Source organism: Elephas maximus, chromosome 8, assembly GCF_024166365.1.
Source record: "Elephas maximus indicus isolate mEleMax1 chromosome 8, mEleMax1 primary haplotype, whole genome shotgun sequence".
In the NCBI taxonomy this organism is placed as follows: Eukaryota; Metazoa; Chordata; class Mammalia; order Proboscidea; family Elephantidae; genus Elephas; species Elephas maximus.
Window position 1 is genome coordinate 57,259,773 of NC_064826.1, and position 16,707 is coordinate 57,276,479.

Genomic DNA, 16,707 nt, shown 5'->3' on the forward strand with positions numbered 1-16,707 from the left:
CCATGGATTTAAAAAAAAAAAGTATTTGAGATACAAATCATATTATCACAGTAGATGACAATAAAGATATGGTTCTTGTCATTGTGCTCTGGCTGTTCACTGACAGCGTAACTCTTTTCAAGGGAGATGGGTTTCAGTTATTTTTGAAATTGGAATTTCAGTTTATGCTTATTCAAGAAACAGTCCAGTCTTTCTTAGGAGTTAATCTCCAGCCAGTAATAAACTTAGTAGTTATCCAGTCTGAGACTGGACTGGGTTGAGTGGTCACTAGGCATATGGCTGTTCCTTATTTAGGCTCATACCTGAGATAGTAGTACTATTGCCAAGCCTTTCTTACTTACTGTAGCTCTCTTTAGGCTAAGACTAACGTCATTAAAAGAAGCTTTGCTCATACAGAATGTGTTAGATGAGGTATGTCTGTAATTGAAAATATTATATACCAGGTGATGGTTGCACAAATGTGACTACTGAATTGTACTGGAATTTTTGGCATGTGAATTTTATATCAATAAGGACAGTAATATAATAATAATTACAAAGTCCTTCGAGAGGAAAATAACCTTCTCAAGGCTAGGAATCAGCTCCAGAGGGCAGGTTAAAACAAACAGATCCAGTAAACAATAAGCAGGCCATGATTTTGCAATACAGTAATGTCTTCTGGTTTAGCCTGTTACTCCTTTTAGTTTAGCAAGGGATTACATTACAGATGACTGTATCTTTGGACTCCCTATGAGGATATAAGCTAATTATAAACTCAACTTTAGCATTTCCATGATCTTACCTGGAATGATTACAACTGTGTGAGCTTATTTTACATATTCGTATACAAATGTGGTTTTGGATTTCCTGTATTGATTTAAATACTTAAAGAAATTTTTAAACCTATTTATATTCTATAAAATTGAAGCCACCGTGCAAAATTACATACTTAAATGAAGGTTGTACTTCATTAAAGCACATAATTTTGTTTTTATACTATCACAGCAATGAAATATTTGTCGCTGTATATTGAATGTATTTTGATAATACCTGTTACAAATGAATTCCATTTTACTGTATTACAGTGTTACAATGCTTAGCATTACAAAAAAAAAAAAAAAATCAATCCGATTGGGTATTCATTCAAGCTGGTATTCCTTTTTTACTTTTTCCCTTTCAAGATTCTACAGAATGAGCAACTAGATGAAATATCTTCCTTGGGTAATGAAGAAGTTTCAGCAGTTAGCCAAGCATGGTTTACAACTAAAGAAGATAAAGATTCTCTCACTAACAAAGGTGTGGTATACTGTGAATTTTCGTATGGGAATATAATGGATGTAGAAAGGATTTGTAGTCATCAGGGTCCTGATTTGGGCCCTTGTTCTTTCTGATTGAGTAGTCTTTGAACTTTTCTATATTGAATTAAAATTGGCTGTGAAACGAACATTTGTTTTTTAATAACTGTTATTTTTCGTTTATAAAATAAATTTTGTCTGGTTAATTTTTGAACTTTTAAATGGTAGCATTTAAAGGACAATATGTTGTTAGGTGCCATCAGTCATGTACGATAGAACCAAACACTGTCTGGTCATGCGTCATCCTCACAATCATTGCTGTGTTTGAGTCCATTATTGAAGCCACTATGTCGGTCCATCTTGTTGAGGGTCTTTTTTTTGCTGAACGTCTGCTTTACCAAGCATGATGCCTTCCTCCAGGGATTGGTCCATCCTGGTAACGTGTCCAAAATACGTGAGGCTCTCACCATGCTTGCTTTTAAGGAGCATTGTGGCTGTGTACTTCTTCTAATGAATGAACAGATTTGTTCATTCTTCTGTAAGTCTGTGGTATATTCAGTATTATTCACCAGTACCATAATTCAGATGCATCAGTTCTTCTTCTGTCTTTCTTACTCATTGTCCAGCTTTCACACGAATGTAAGGCAGTTAAAAATACTGTGGCTTGGGTCAGGCTCACCTTAGTCCTCAGAGTGACATCTTTACTTTTGAACACTTTAAAGAGGTCTTCTGCAGCAGATTTGCCCAGTGCAGTACATCATTTGATTTCTTAACTGCTGCTTCCAGGGGTGTTGATTGTGGAATCAAGTAAAATGAAATCCTTGACATCTGTAATATTTTCTGTTTATCATGATGCTGCTTATTGATCCAGTTGTGAGAATTTTTGTTTTCTTTATGTTGAGGCATAATCCATATTGAAGTCTATAGACTTTGATCTTCATCAGTAAGTGCTTCAAGTACTCTTCTGTTTCAGCAAGCAAAGTTGTGTCATCTGCATATCGGAGGTTGTTAATGAGTCTTCCTCCATAGTCCAAATAGTCTGGCTCCAAATAGTTCGGCTTCTCGAATTATTTGCTCAGCATACAGATGGAATAAGTATGGTGAAAGGATACAACCTTGATGGACACCTTTTCTGATTTTAAACCACTCAGTATCCCCTTGCTCTGTTCAAGTGACTGCCTCTTGGTATACGTACAGGTTCCCCATGAGTACAATTAAGTGTTCTGGAATTCCCGTTCCTCGCACTGTTATCCATAATTTGTTCTGATCAACATAGTCAGATGCCTTTGCGTAGTCAGTAAATCACAGGTATACATCTTTCTAATATTCTCTGCTTTCAGCCAAGATCCATCAGACATCAGCAGTGATATCCCTCATTCCATGTCCTCTTCTGAATCTTGTTTGAATTTCTGTCAGCACCCTGTTGATATACTGCTGCAGCCACTTTTGAATGATCTTCAACAAAACTTTACTTGCATGTGATATAAATGATACTGTTTGATAATTTCCACATTCTTTTGAATCACCTTTCTTTGGAATGGACACAAATATGGATTTTTTTCAGTCAGTAGTCCAGGTAGCTGTCTTCCAAATTTCTTGGAACAGACAAGTGACCGCTTCCAGTGTTGCGTCCATTTGTTCAAACATCAGTTGGTATTCTGTCAGTTCCTGGAGCCTTGTTTTTTTGCCAGTGCCTTCAGTGCAGCCTGTACCTCTTCAGTGCCATTGGTTCTTGATCATATGCTGTCTCCTGAAACGGTTGAACATCAACCAGTTTCTTTTTGGTACAGTGACTCCCATCTTCTTTTGATGCTTCCTGTGTTGTTCAATATTTTGCCCATAGAATCCTTCAGAATTGCAACTCGAGGGTTGAATTTCTTCTTCAGTTCTTTTAGCTTGAGAAATGCCAAGCATGTTCTTCCCTTTTTTGTTTTCTAACTCTAGGTCTTTGTCTGCACATTTCATCATGATACTTAACTTTGTTTTCTTGACCTGCCCTTTGAAATCTTCTGTTCATATCTTCCATTTGCTTTAGCTGCTGTACATTCAAGAGCAAGTTTCAGAGCCTCTTCTAACATCCGTTTTGGCCTTTTCTTTCTGTCTTTTTAATGACCTTTGCTTTCTTCATCCATGATGTCCTTGATGTCATCCCATAACTCATCTGGTCTTTGGTCATTAGTGTTCAGTGTGTCAAATCTATTCTTGAGATGATCTCTAAATTTAGGTGGGATATACTCAAGGTGATACTTTGGCTCTCCTGAGCTTGTTTTTTCTTCAACTTCAACTTGAACTTGGATATGAGCCCTTGATGATCTGTTCCTCAGTCATCCCCGGCCTTATTCTGACTGATGGATGATATTGAGGCTCTCCATCGTCTCTTTCCACAGTTGTAGTCGATTTGATTACTATGTATTCCATCTAGCGAGGTTCACATGTATAGTCGCTGTTTATGTTGTTGAAAAGGTATTTGCAACGAATAAGTCATGGCCTTGCAAAATTGTCACATGATCTCTGTCATCATTTCTGTCAACAAGGCCATATTTTCCAACTGCTAATCCTTTTTGCTTCCAACTTTCACATTCCAATCACCAGTAATTAATTATCAATGTATCCTACTTCCACGTTTTATCAATTTCAGACTATAGAGGTTGGTTAAAATCCTCAGTTTCTTCAGTTTTGGCCTTAGTGGTTGGTGTGTAAATTTGAATAAAACTTACATTAACTGGTCTTCCTTGTAGGTATATGAATATTATCCTATCACTGGTAGCCTTGTACTTCAGGATAGATCTTGAAATGTTCTTTTTGATGTTGAATGCAACATCATCCCTCTTTAATTTGTCATTCCCAGCGTAGTAGACTGTATGATTCAAAATGGCCAGTACCAGTCCATTTCAGTTCACTAATGCCTAGCATATCAATCTTTACGTGTTCCATTTCACTTTTGATGACTTCCAAATTTTCCTAGATTCGTATTTAGTCCTAGATTTGGATTTAGTACATTCCACGTTCTGACTGTTAATGGATGTTTACAGCTATTTCTTCTCAGGTAGAGTCATGCCACTTCAGCAAATGAAGGGCTGAAAAGCTTGACTTCATCCACGTCATTAAGGTTGACTCTCATTTGAGGAGCCAGCTCTTCCCCAGTCATATTTTTGAGTGCCTTTCAACCTGTGGTATCCATCTTCCTGTCACACTATCGGACAGCATTCCGCTGCAATTCATAATGTTTTCACTGACCAGTTTTTTTGGAAGTAGATCACCATGTCTTTCTTCCTAGAAGTGTCTTAGTCTGGAAGCTTTGCTGAAACCTGTCCACCATGGGTGACCCTGTTGGTATTTGAAATACTGGTGACATAGCTTCTAGCATCACAGTGACACACAAGCCACCACCGCCCCCCTCCCAGGCCCCAGTGCCGTCGAGTCAATTCTGACTCATAGCTACCCTATAGGACAGAGTAGAACTGCCCCATAGAGTTTCCAAGGAGCACCTGGCGGATTCGAACTGCCACCCCTTTGGTTAGCAGCCGTAGCACTTAACCACTACAGCACCAGGGTTTCCAAGCCACCACATCCAAAACCCAGTGCCGTCGAGTCGATTCCAACTCATAGTGACCCTGTAGGACAGAGTAGAACTGCCCCACAGAGTTTCCAAGGAGGGCCTGGCAGATTCAAACTGCAGACTCTTTGGTTAGCAGCCGTAGGACTTAACCACTACGCCACCAGGGCTTCCAGGCCACCACAGTACGACAAAAAAAAGGCAGTACAGTTGCTTCTTATAGGTGCAGGATATCAAGACATTGGACAGTTTTCAAGGGTCAACTAACTTTGCTCTGATACACAGCTTAGAGACAAAAAGTAGCATAGTGTGTATGGATTGCTAGAGAAGCTGCTGTGAAAAATGTGGGGGTTGTATTTATGCCACTCTGAAGTAAGGAAATGAAACAGAAGTAAGTAAATTGAATCTATTCAGCTACTGTACAGTAGAATGCTCTTGGGAATGTATTCACTTGGTGTCCAGTATTTTGTTTACCTTGCACTAGAATCTCTTTTGTATGTTTCTTTTGCCTATAAAACTTATTTGTTATGGAAGAAATGTTTATTGTAAGTTTCTTAAATGCTAAAAGGATAAGAGAGGAAGTAATACTTTTTGAATCTTTTAATTACCATGTCTTTATTTAGTAGGGTCAAATGTATTTTTACTTAAACATCAGAGGTTACAAAAGTGAGTTTACCTGGGGAGCTTTCAGATGAACGAGAAATTAGCTCCATTTTCTTCCCACAGATAATTTAATTACAAAGCAAATCTTTAGTATTTTATTCCTCTAAAGGAATAACAGTTTCTATAACATCACTTGTCTTGTTTTAAAGGACATAAATGGAAGCAGGGGATGTGGTCCAAGGAAGAAATTGATATTTTGATGAGCAATATCGAACGCTATTTGAAGGTATTTTATGGCATATTTTTTGTATTTCACTAATTTGTTCACTGCCAATTGTAAAAATACCAAAGTAGCATATTGTATATACTTATTGGGAGCTTTTCTTTTGCAAGGGTAGATTGGTTAATATATTGAGCTTAATAATTCTAAGGTATATGGTTATAATTCAGTAATATTTTTAAACAAATTTTTGCATTCTCAATCTAAAATAGCTTTATTTAGTTTACCACTCTGAAGTTTAGACAGAATCTCTAATCTTGATAGCCTTGAAAAGCCCTGTCCATCCCTTTAACGTAGTCATATTCAAATAATGCATGTTTGAAATGTAGATGGGGGAGTACAATATTTATTTAACCATTCTCCTAGTGTTTGGTGTTTACATTGTTTCCAGTTCCTCACTATTGGAAATGTACTGCTGCCATGTGTGCATTCTTAAACTTAATTTTAAGCTGCACCCTTTCCAAACTGAGCTTTGTAAACTGTGAAGAGTTAAAAACTTTAATTCTTTGTTAATGAATAAAGATTCTTCTCATCAAGCTTGTTGTTTTAAGAGAAACAAATTCAGTGACCTTTGAAACTTTATTCAGAATTTATCCATTGGTCACATACTTTAAAGCTGGAGAAATGCTATGGGTTTAGATAAGGCATAATCAAGTGTTAAGAATAATGTTTTGAGAATTAAGAAGTTGGTTTCTTATCTAGGAGGTTGGAGTAGATGGTCTCCAAGGATTCTTCCAGTTTAATGATTAGAGGGCAGGAACATGACTAGAATTCAGCATGTTTTAGATGACTATTTGAGTGGACCAGGTGAGAGATGGACTTGAACTGCAGTGATGGAAACAGAATCGGCAGGAAAAGGACAGATAAGCAAGGACTTCATAAGGAAGCCTAGTGACTGGATGTTGGGGAAGAAAGAAAAGGAAGAGTTAGAATAACTTAAGAGTTTTTATTTTGAGTGATTGGGAGAATGATGATAGGATTGGCAGAAATAGGAGATGTCCAAAAGATGCACTGATCTCAGAAAAAGATTGTTTGATTTTGAGTTTTGACCATGGTTTTTATTATATGGTGCTCTCCTAAGAACATCTTAGAGCCATTTTTAAAATTTAAAAAGCCTCAATTAGTTAAACATCATATATTCCATATTTCGGGTAAAAAGATAAATGAAACTAAGAAGCCAAAAAAAAAAAGTCACCTCGCAACAGTGTCTTGCATAAAGGTGCTCAGCAAATATTTAGGTTTGATCATTTACGGAGTTGAAACTGCTTATAAACAAAAGAACTTCAGAAAAGATTCTGAACTTCAAAAACTTTTTAAAGTGATTTTCATACATTGAGAAGTATATAAAATGCACACCAATGTAATTTCACCTGTTTTTAAATTTATGTAAATCAATCCTCTGAGGTGTTCTTTTGTAACTTCTTTTGCTCAACATTATGATTTTGAGATTCATCTGTTGATTTGTTTAGCTATATTTCATTGTGCAGATACACCACAAATGATCCATTCCATAGTTAATAGTCATTTTGGTTCTTTTTAGTTTTTTTGCTATTAATTTGTACAAATCTGGCATATGTGAAATGATATCTCATTGTGGTTATAATTTGTATTCCTCTGATTGTGTATTTTTATATGTTTATTGGCCATCTGTATTTCCTATTTGAAATTCCTGTTTATGTCATTTGCCAATTTTTTCTTTGGAGCTTTTTGTCTTTTTCTTAAACTTTTATAGACGTTTTTAATGTATGCAGTATACAATGGTTTAGCGGTTATTTGTGGTACACATCTTTTCCCCAGCTCAATGGCCTGTATTTTTCTTCTCTTTAGGTTTCATTTGATGAACAGAGAGTCTTAATTTTATGTTTTGCACACTTAAGAAATTCTCGCTTGCCCCAAGAGCATAGGATATTCTCTTATATTTTATGGAGTTAGTATCTTAAGAGAGTTTTATAGTTTTGCCCTTTCCGCTGGTGTTTTTTCCTCTATAGGGTGTGAGAGGTGTGGTTTCACTTTTGTCTCTTTCTGTGTGAATTACAATTGTCCCAGCATTGTTTATAGAATGTCATTTTTTTCTCCCAGTCAACAGTATCCATTCTGTCGTAAATCAGGCTTCCACAGATTTGTTCCTAGACTTTGTACCCAGGTTTTATTAGTTGAACCCTGCACCAGCATATCAATGTCTTCAAAGTTCCAGTATCTGATGGGGCAAATCGTCATGAACGTCCTGGCTGTTCTTGGCCCTTTCTCTTTCCATATAAATTCAGAATTCACTTGCAGAGAATAAAATCCCTATTGGGATTTTGATTGGAATTCCATTGAGTCTGTACATGAATTTGGGAAGAACTAACATATTTACAGTATTTGTATTGAAGAACATGGTATACAGCTCTCCATTTTAATTAGTTCCTCCTTAATAACTTTTGATAAAATTTTTTTTTTCCCACAAAAGACTTACATGACCTGCCTGAGATTTATATTTAATGCTTTTAATGTTGATTGTATTGTAAATAACTCTTTAAAATTACATTTTATGAGTTTTATATAGAAATGCGGGTAACTTTTGTATATTGATTTTTGTATCCAGCAGCCTTGCTAGATGCTCTTTTTTAAATCGAATCGTTTTTCCATAGATTATCATCTGCAAATGATTGTTTTTTTCCCATCTTTATACTTTTTATATATTTGTCTTTTATCAGGTTAAGATAGTGTCCTCTTCTCCTAATTTGCTGAGAGCCTTATCATGTATGAATGTTCAGTTTTATGACTGCTTTTTCCACATCTATTGAGGTTTTACAATTTTTTCCATAAATCTACTTATGTGATTAATTATGTTAATCTTTTTTCTGAAATTAACAAAAAGATTTGTATCCCTGGGATAAACTCACTTTGTGCAGTGATCTGTTAACTTTTTTTATATTGCTGGGCTTAGTGTGCTAAAAGGTTTTTAGGACTTCAGATTTATGTTAATAAATGAGCTTGGCCTGAAAATTCCTTTCTCAAACTCTCCTTGTCTGGTTTTGGTATTGAGCTTATGATAGCCTGATAAAATGAGTGGGAAAGTGTCCCAACTTCTTCTTTACTCTTACAGTAGTTTAAAATCAGAGTTTGGTGTCTCTGGACTGTTTGGCAGGACTTACCTGTAAAGCCATCAGGGCCTGGTGTTTTCTTTGTGAAAAAATTTTTAGTAACTGATTACATTTTTTTAATAGTTTGTGCCTATTAGATTTTCTATCTTTTCCTGAGTCAGCTTTGGTAAGTTGACTTTTTGTAGGTATTTATTCATTTTATTTGTTCTCAAATTTATTAGCCATAAAATTGTTCATAATGTTCTTTTACTACCTGTTCAATCTCTGCAGCATCTCTAGTTAAGCAAAGCATTTTTCATTTCTAATTTTTTTTTTTCCAGAGGTTTATCTTTCCAAATTTATTAACCTTAATGGATCTTTTCAAAGAACCAAATTTTGGCTTTAAATATCCTTTATTTATTTGATTACTGATTCTGTTAATTTTGTTCTTAGGATTTTCTTCTACTTCCGTTAGGTTTATGTAATTTTTTATAATTTTACAAAGTTGACAGAACTTGAATTTATTGAATTTGTTTATTTTTGTAACATTTAAGTATCACTGTATTATTATCTTTTGTAACATTTTAAAGTTTATATTTGACTTTATTAATGAATTAGAAATACATTATTTTTCTAAATGCCATTGATGAACTTTAAAATTAAAAAAAAAACTTTAAAAGTATATTATATGTCCATATGCATTTTATCAGAAATCCCTAAATCAAAGAAATGTAACCCATTTAGGCACGTGGAATAAAAGATGCTACAGAAATCATCTTTGAGATGTCAAAAGACGAAAGAAAAGATTTCTACAGGACTATAGCATGGGGTCTGAACCGGCCTTTGTTTGCAGTTTATAGAAGAGTGCTTCGCATGTATGATGACAGAAACCATGTGGGAAAGTATGAAAACTCATAGTGCTGCATGTTTTCATGTAATTAGGGGAAATTTTTACAGAACTGTCATTGTTTTTAATAGAGTTGTGATCAAGGCCTTAGAGTCAGCTATGAATTACTGTTGAGTTATGTTAATATTTTTATCTTATCCTCCAGGTCCATGTTGTGAATCTGGTGTAATCTCAATATACTAAGCCCTCTTTTAGAATTTAGAATCTAAACTCCCTTATATTGATTAGGTTTAAGACCTGTCTTACTTAAGATGACATTGTCTGCTTTGCAGTAAAATAACATTATAAAAAGTATAGTAGTACTTAGGATTTAGGAAACGTGAAAAGAATGCTAAATTGCTAAGTTTATTGTAACATTTCCTCTTCATTTTTATAGTATAGCATTTCTTAGATCAGTGATTTTTTTTTTTAATTAACTAAAATCAGTGGAAAATAACTACATTTCTGGAAACTGCATGAAATTCTATTATAGGCACCATTTATGGAAAGGCATCATTAAGATTCTACAGTGCGTTATGTGGTGTTACTGAATATTCTTAATTCCTATTTGGGAATTTTAGTTAGAGTAGTATGGCTGAGTAGATGTTGTCAAGTTACTGGTGCTGCTTTTCCTCTAGCTCTCTTCAGAAGCCTGCTAACGAGTGCACATTTAAAGTCTGAAGGGAATTAAATTATGTTTTTATAGCAGTGCAAAATGAGAAATGAAGGAAAAAAAGTAGAGCATGAATGACTTGCTAACTATTCGTAAGATTTCCATGCAGCACAGATGGCTACAAAAGTGAAGCACACTTTCGTAATTATTAAATCGGCATTCTTAAAAAGAACACTTCATTGGCTGTATTGAGTACTTGCTCACTGAAGAGTATTTATGTTAGAACAAGAATTTGTCAGATACCCATGGTACGGTAAAGAAAGTGAAGAGAATTTTAAAATTTTTCAGTGCTTTGAGAGAATTGACCATAGGAGATTTTCTTTTTAGCTCTGGCTAAAAAGTCTTCAGGAATAGCTGTGATTTTAGAGTACCCTAACCTAATTTTGAAAGAAGGAAGAGTTAAGCAGCATAGAAGCAAATACATTTGTTTTAAATGTTGAATTTCCTAGAGAAAATTGTATGGTGCTTACCTTTACAATGACTAAATATATTTGCTGTCTTTTTTTTTTTTTAAAGCTTTAATTTTTCATCTTGTTAATCCACTTTAAAATGACATTGGCTACTTTAAAAATATTATCAATTTGCTGAGTCTGAGTGACTTTTGGCTTTCTAAGTGAAATACTGGTTTTTATTAAAATTTTTAGCATTCATTGTACTAATTTGTCTTTTTAAAAATTTCTCTAAATTTCTAGGTATACACCCGAAGAAATTGAAAAGCTCAAGGAGTAAGTTTTAAATTTTTTCATTAATTCTGATTTTTTTTAATGTCTTTTTTCTTTTTTTTTTTTTAAGTTTTACTTTGAATATTTCAGGTGATTTTTGGCAGACTGGTATAATTTAATCCTGCTGTTCATTAAGCATAACTGATTTTCTGTCATACAAGGACCTTATCAGATCCATACCCGTACAGAATAGCCACCCCATAATGCATAAATTTAGTCTCCTCCTATTTGTCAGTTACCATATTCTTCCTTAGACATATAAAACAGGCTCCAGAAGAGATTAAGTGATCGTTTTTGGTGGCCTGAAGACTAAACTGGGGGGACTTATGTACCAGGACTAGAGCCAGGGCTGTGCTACGTGGTGTCATTTAGAATGGTGACTTAGCAAATGTTTCACTGAATGTCTGGGCTCACTTACCTCCTGGTAAAGGCTGTTGAATCTTGGGAAATACAGTTTGCTTCATTGAGTTAGGGCCATAAAGCATGGCCTAATGGAATGAAAAAAATTGAAGGTAGATCCTGTCTGTTATGATAAGGACCTGTGAAACCTGTTCAGATGTCTGAAGAAGAGCTTGTTAGGAGCGTGCTCAAAAGGGAAAAATCTGGGGCTTGCCTGGGAGATTGTGTCAATAACCTGAGGGGAAATTTGGTCTTTTTTGAACACATATCCAAGTTATTTATTTCTTCTCTGACCCAGGAAAAAGGCAATTGCTGCCTGTTTTTTTTTCACCCACAGACAACTGTGGACCTCAAAAAAGGCCACACTTTCAAACTTTGGCTCTCAAAGTATTGCTGCCCACAACTTCCAAACCAGTCAAATGGGAAGAAGAAGAATGAAGAATAAATGATGAAATTAGAAGGGAGAAAACAGTTGAACCAAATGCTGATTGGCAGACTCTTGTTTTAGGCTCCGGATAAAGCATGGCAATGACTGGGCAACAATAGGGGCGGCGCTAGGAAGAAGTGCGTCTTCGGTCAAAGATCGGTGCCGACTGATGAAGGATACTTGCAACACAGGTACTGTGAGTGCTACTGGTGGTACTTTCTTACCAGCATTTGAGCCTCTTGCCATTCAGATACCTGCCTTCTGTTCTGGAAAGAAATCTGTTATTTTATTTTCAAGTCTTACTTTTTCTTGAAACTCAACAGGCCCAACTAATCTTTCAGTTTTGTGCTTTTGCATAAGGCGGCATTGTTTACAGGGTCACAACATCTCAGTTCCAAAAGGATTTAGGTCTATCATGTTTCAGTTCAATAGCAGTTGAAAACTGTTCCAGTCGGGAAACATAGAGGACGTAATGTTAATTTAGGCTCATTTAATGGCAGCTTTTCAGTTTGTGTTTATGAAAAACTTTAGTTCTAGGCATGTCCCAACTTAGAGGCTATGTTCCAAAGGCCTGTATGTATTTTGCAAATTCCAAACTCAGTATATTTTTGTATGGAAAAAATACTACTATTGATATTTCAGTACCTAGGGCAAACCGCAAATGCCTGTTTAGCTCTAAATGTGCGTAAATGCACTGATAATACTATTAAATATAATCTTTGCGACAACACCATATTTAGGGTCTGCCACTAACTGTCACTTAACCTTTCTGGGCCTCAGTTCGCTCTGAAAAATTCAGAGGTATGAACAGAAGATCTCATAGTTCCGTTTTAGCCCTAATGTCCTACAAAGGATCCACAATCTATGCTCAGTCTTTCGGTAAGAAAAATAATTCTCAAGTTTAGCTTGGGCTTATAGGAATATATCTTTTACACCTCTTCTCCCTCTCCCCTCCTCAACTCTGTTAACATGAAATCAGGAATGTTTCCTGCTTAACCCCTCCATCATTTCCACCTGCAAGGCAATGAGAACATAAATTCCACTAAGTCTGCTATTCTGTGACATGGCCAGCTTAATGAATGAAACAGGATGGGAGCTTTAGATTAGGATGAATCCAGAAATTCATGTAAGATACTGTGAGTACAGAACTGCTCTTGTTACCATAATTTGGAAGACTGCTGAGTCATTCCCCCATGGCCAGCCTGAGGGGGAATGGCTCAGCATTCTTCCAGGTTATGCTAACAAGTGTAGCTCTGTACACACAGCATCTTACATCAACCTCCAGATACATCCTAATCTAAAGCTTTCATCTTATTTCCTTCGTTAAGCTGGCCTTAATGCTTGAACGCTGCCTGCTTCCTTTCCATGTTGCTACATATTGGTTCTGATCAGGAGTTCTCTCCTGTGTGCCTCCCCATGAAATAGCACAGTCCCAGGCTTTCCCTTCGTTTCATATTCTGCTAGAAGAGCAGAACTTTGTCTTGAATCCTCAGTATCCAGAACTGTGCCTAACATGTAGACATTCAAAAAGTATTTGTTGAATGAATGAATAAATCCCTGAAGCAAGCACATAGTCTTTTTTTAATTTTCTACAAGTTTTTAGCTACCAGTAACATAATGGAAGCAGAAAAAGAGCGGGTAAAAAAGGTTCTCTTTTTCCTTTGTGATTTTCTGCTCAAGTCCCCTAAGAAAAAGACAAGAGAGGAACAGTTGCTGCTGTTAGTGGGTTTGTGGGCTCAGAAAGACTTGGAATAAAAATATGTATGAATACCAGTCTCATACTTTACTAATATTTTATTATGGTAGCTCGGACTTGGGATAATGGGGAAAGGAGAGGGTATAAACCTAGCGTTTATTAAGATGGGTGGGATCCCATAAGTGTTACCCTACCTTGTCCTTCATTGTACATTTCCTATAAATAATGACCTTTATTTGACTTACTCTACTTCTGCAGAGCAGGGAATCTTAGGTGTGAGTAAGGAAAATGCATGAGTTCTTATGTCCTTCACACCATCATTAAAGCTTTTTCTCACTTAGCTGTTTATATATAAAGGACTCAGTGAAACTTAAAAGTACATGATTCTTTACAGTTATGTTTCGGGTATTTTTCTTAAAAGAGTCAGTCAGTGCTTTTTCTTAGGATCTTACATTTTCTTTTGTACCAAGAAACTTACTAGGCTAGTGAAATGCAACTGTTCTTGTAGGTGTATGTGGTTTCTCACCACAGGGTTCATTCACAAATAAACTCTTAGTACTACTGGGTATTTCTGTCAGTTCTTTAGAAATACAGGACTGAATTTAATTTGCAAAAGGAGAAGAAGGTAGCACTGGTAGTCTGGATGATTTCCTTCTTTCAGGGAAGTGGACAGAAGAGGAAGAAAAGAGACTTGCAGAGGTGGTTCATGAATTGACAAGCACTGAGCCAGGTGACACAGTCACACAGGGTGTGTCTTGGGCAGCTGTGGCTGAACGAGTGGGTACCCGCTCAGAAAAGCAGTGTCGTTCTAAATGGCTCAACTACCTGAACTGGAAACAGAGCGGGGGTACTGAGTGGACCAAGGAAGATGAAATCAGTCTCATCGTCAGGTTTGTGTCTTAAATTTCTTAATGACAGAAGCTCCTTAATTGCTGTGGATGTCTTGATTGACTTTCCTCTTCGTTTCCCTAAATTGCTGATGTCTGAAAAACATCCTTTCCATAGACACCCACTGCTGCGTAAGATCCTAAGTATTTCATATTGAGCTCTTTTTGTTTTGTGTTTGTTCCTTTTTAGTGGATTTAGTGCTCGTGCAAAGTACCAGATTGAAGGCGTGGAGACTGAAGTCCTCTCTATATCCACAGAACAGGTACGGCACAGGCAGCGGCAGTGCAGCTTTTCCACTGTCCCACCAATGTGCCTCAGTCCTAGCCTAGGGGGAACGCGTTTAGAGTAAGAGGGTTATTCAGTCTCCAAGCCCTTCAATCCATGGCTACTATGCTAAGACTGCCAGGAAGGGGGCTCAGTCTAGTTACCCCACCCCTTCAAACTAGATCAAATCATATACTTCCGTTTCATACAGATTCAAAAATAGTTTTAAGATAATAAACTCAAGGTTATTTTTTAAAGTAGTTGATTTACCCATCAAAGCTCAGCGACTCAGATGGGCGAAAATACCAGCAAGAAATTACTTAAGACACTGAATAGAAGCTGTCATTGTGGCTACTCATTACTGAAAATCCAAGTCAACATGACAGTTAAAACTAGAAAACAAGTGGACTTCTAAAACCCCAAATTTAGTTGTACTATTGTTTTGGTTGCTGCTAGAATTTTTTTTTTTTTAATCATTTTGGTTTGAATTTTGTTTTTAACATAGTTTGTTTCAACTAATCATCTTTATAAATAGTTCATTTTTAAATATTTTTATTCATTTTATAAATGGAAAAGCTCAGATCTAGGAAAGAACTGACTTAGTAAAGGCCACACTGTGAAACTGCAGAACACTCTACAACTAAACCTCGTCTTATGCTATGCTAACCTTCAGTTCTCCTCCCTTTCCTTCACAGTGCTTCACCTGATTCTGACCATTTACAGTTCAGCCCATTGGTTGTATCTTTAATAAAAAGCTGTTGCTGGTGTTAACTCTTAGCTCTGGAAGCGGGTCTGCACTCCAGGAATCCTTTCCCATGCAGCTTAACAACAGCATCTCATTGGCATAACCTGCCAATTCCCTTTATAGCTGTGCCACTATCTGTAGTCAGAGGAGGGTTATTATGGTGAAATAAATCAACATCTAACAGATGCTTGTTTTATAACCTGTAGGATAGCAGAACTTGACGTAGCTGATGAGAATGACATAAACTGGGATCTCCTAGCTGAGGGATGGAGCAGTGTCCGTTCACCCCAGTGGCTTCGAAGTAAATGGTGGACCATCAAAAGGCAGATTGCAAACCATAAGGATGTGTCTTTCCCTGGTAATGTATTATCTGCTCTTTAAGTCCTTCCTTTCCCTTGCCATACTTAACGTTTCAAGAGTTAGATTTCGGAAGTTCTTTACCTCAGCTAAAGAGATAATAGTAGATTTTTACCTTAGAGCTCTGTCCTGTTTCTTTGAGTAACCCTATATTTTGTTCCATAGAGAAGAGATGATGTGATTTGTAATTCCCAAAGCATCTAAGATGAAAATAAACATATTTACACACAATTTTTATACCTTCACATAAACTATGAAGAGGAAATAAATTTTACGTACATATTCTCATTCTACACAAAGGTGTATTTCTGAAAACATGTTTAATTCCATTTTATGGGTTGAAAAATAACTGGGTTTATTATTTAACGAAATTCTGTGGTGATTTATTTCATAGAACAAAAGATTCTCAATCCTATTTGTTTTGTAAATTCAGAAATCCTAAATTGAATTCGCTTGAAGTGAGGCATAGCATACTTTCACTTCATTGTCTGTTTTACACTTCTAGGCACTAAACTGAGTTGCACGGTCTGTTTAATTTAGGCTATCAGATTCATTCCCTTTATTGTAATGCTCTAAGTTCCATTTTTCCAAACGAAAATAAGCACCAAGGAACTTTATCCTGACAAAAATGTGATTTTTTTTTTAATAAAACATTCAGCTTATAAATTTATAAATCTGACGTTAAAACCAGAAAAGTGAATGAATACTGATGCAGCTTGAATCTACCTCAATCACAGCATAAACTAAGAGGATTAGTGTAGCTTATCATAAATAGTAGACTAGGGCAAAGTCTAGAGTTAGCCTCTCTATGCAAGAACTTGATGTGGTTGCATGTTAGTATTTGGAAAAGATCAGCTGCTATCTCTGATCTT

General features: G+C 36.1%; 1 protein-coding gene across 13 annotated transcripts in view; it reads left to right on the forward strand.

Annotated features, from left to right (window-relative positions):
* DMTF1 (cyclin D binding myb like transcription factor 1) overlaps positions 1-16,707 on the forward strand; it is a 50,970-nt gene that overhangs the window by 24,905 nt on the left and 9,358 nt on the right. For all 13 annotated transcript variants that reach the window (XM_049894246.1, XM_049894251.1, XM_049894250.1 and 10 more), the window contains 7 exons: positions 1,161-1,275; positions 5,643-5,719; positions 9,523-9,680; positions 11,030-11,062; positions 11,967-12,076; positions 14,243-14,471; positions 15,685-15,836. In XM_049894246.1, the coding sequence (XP_049750203.1) occupies positions 1,161-1,275; positions 5,643-5,719; positions 9,523-9,680; positions 11,030-11,062; positions 11,967-12,076; positions 14,243-14,471; positions 15,685-15,836 (874 nt within the window). The remainder of the gene's footprint in view (positions 1-1,160; positions 1,276-5,642; positions 5,720-9,522; positions 9,681-11,029; positions 11,063-11,966; positions 12,077-14,242; positions 14,472-15,684; positions 15,837-16,707) is intronic.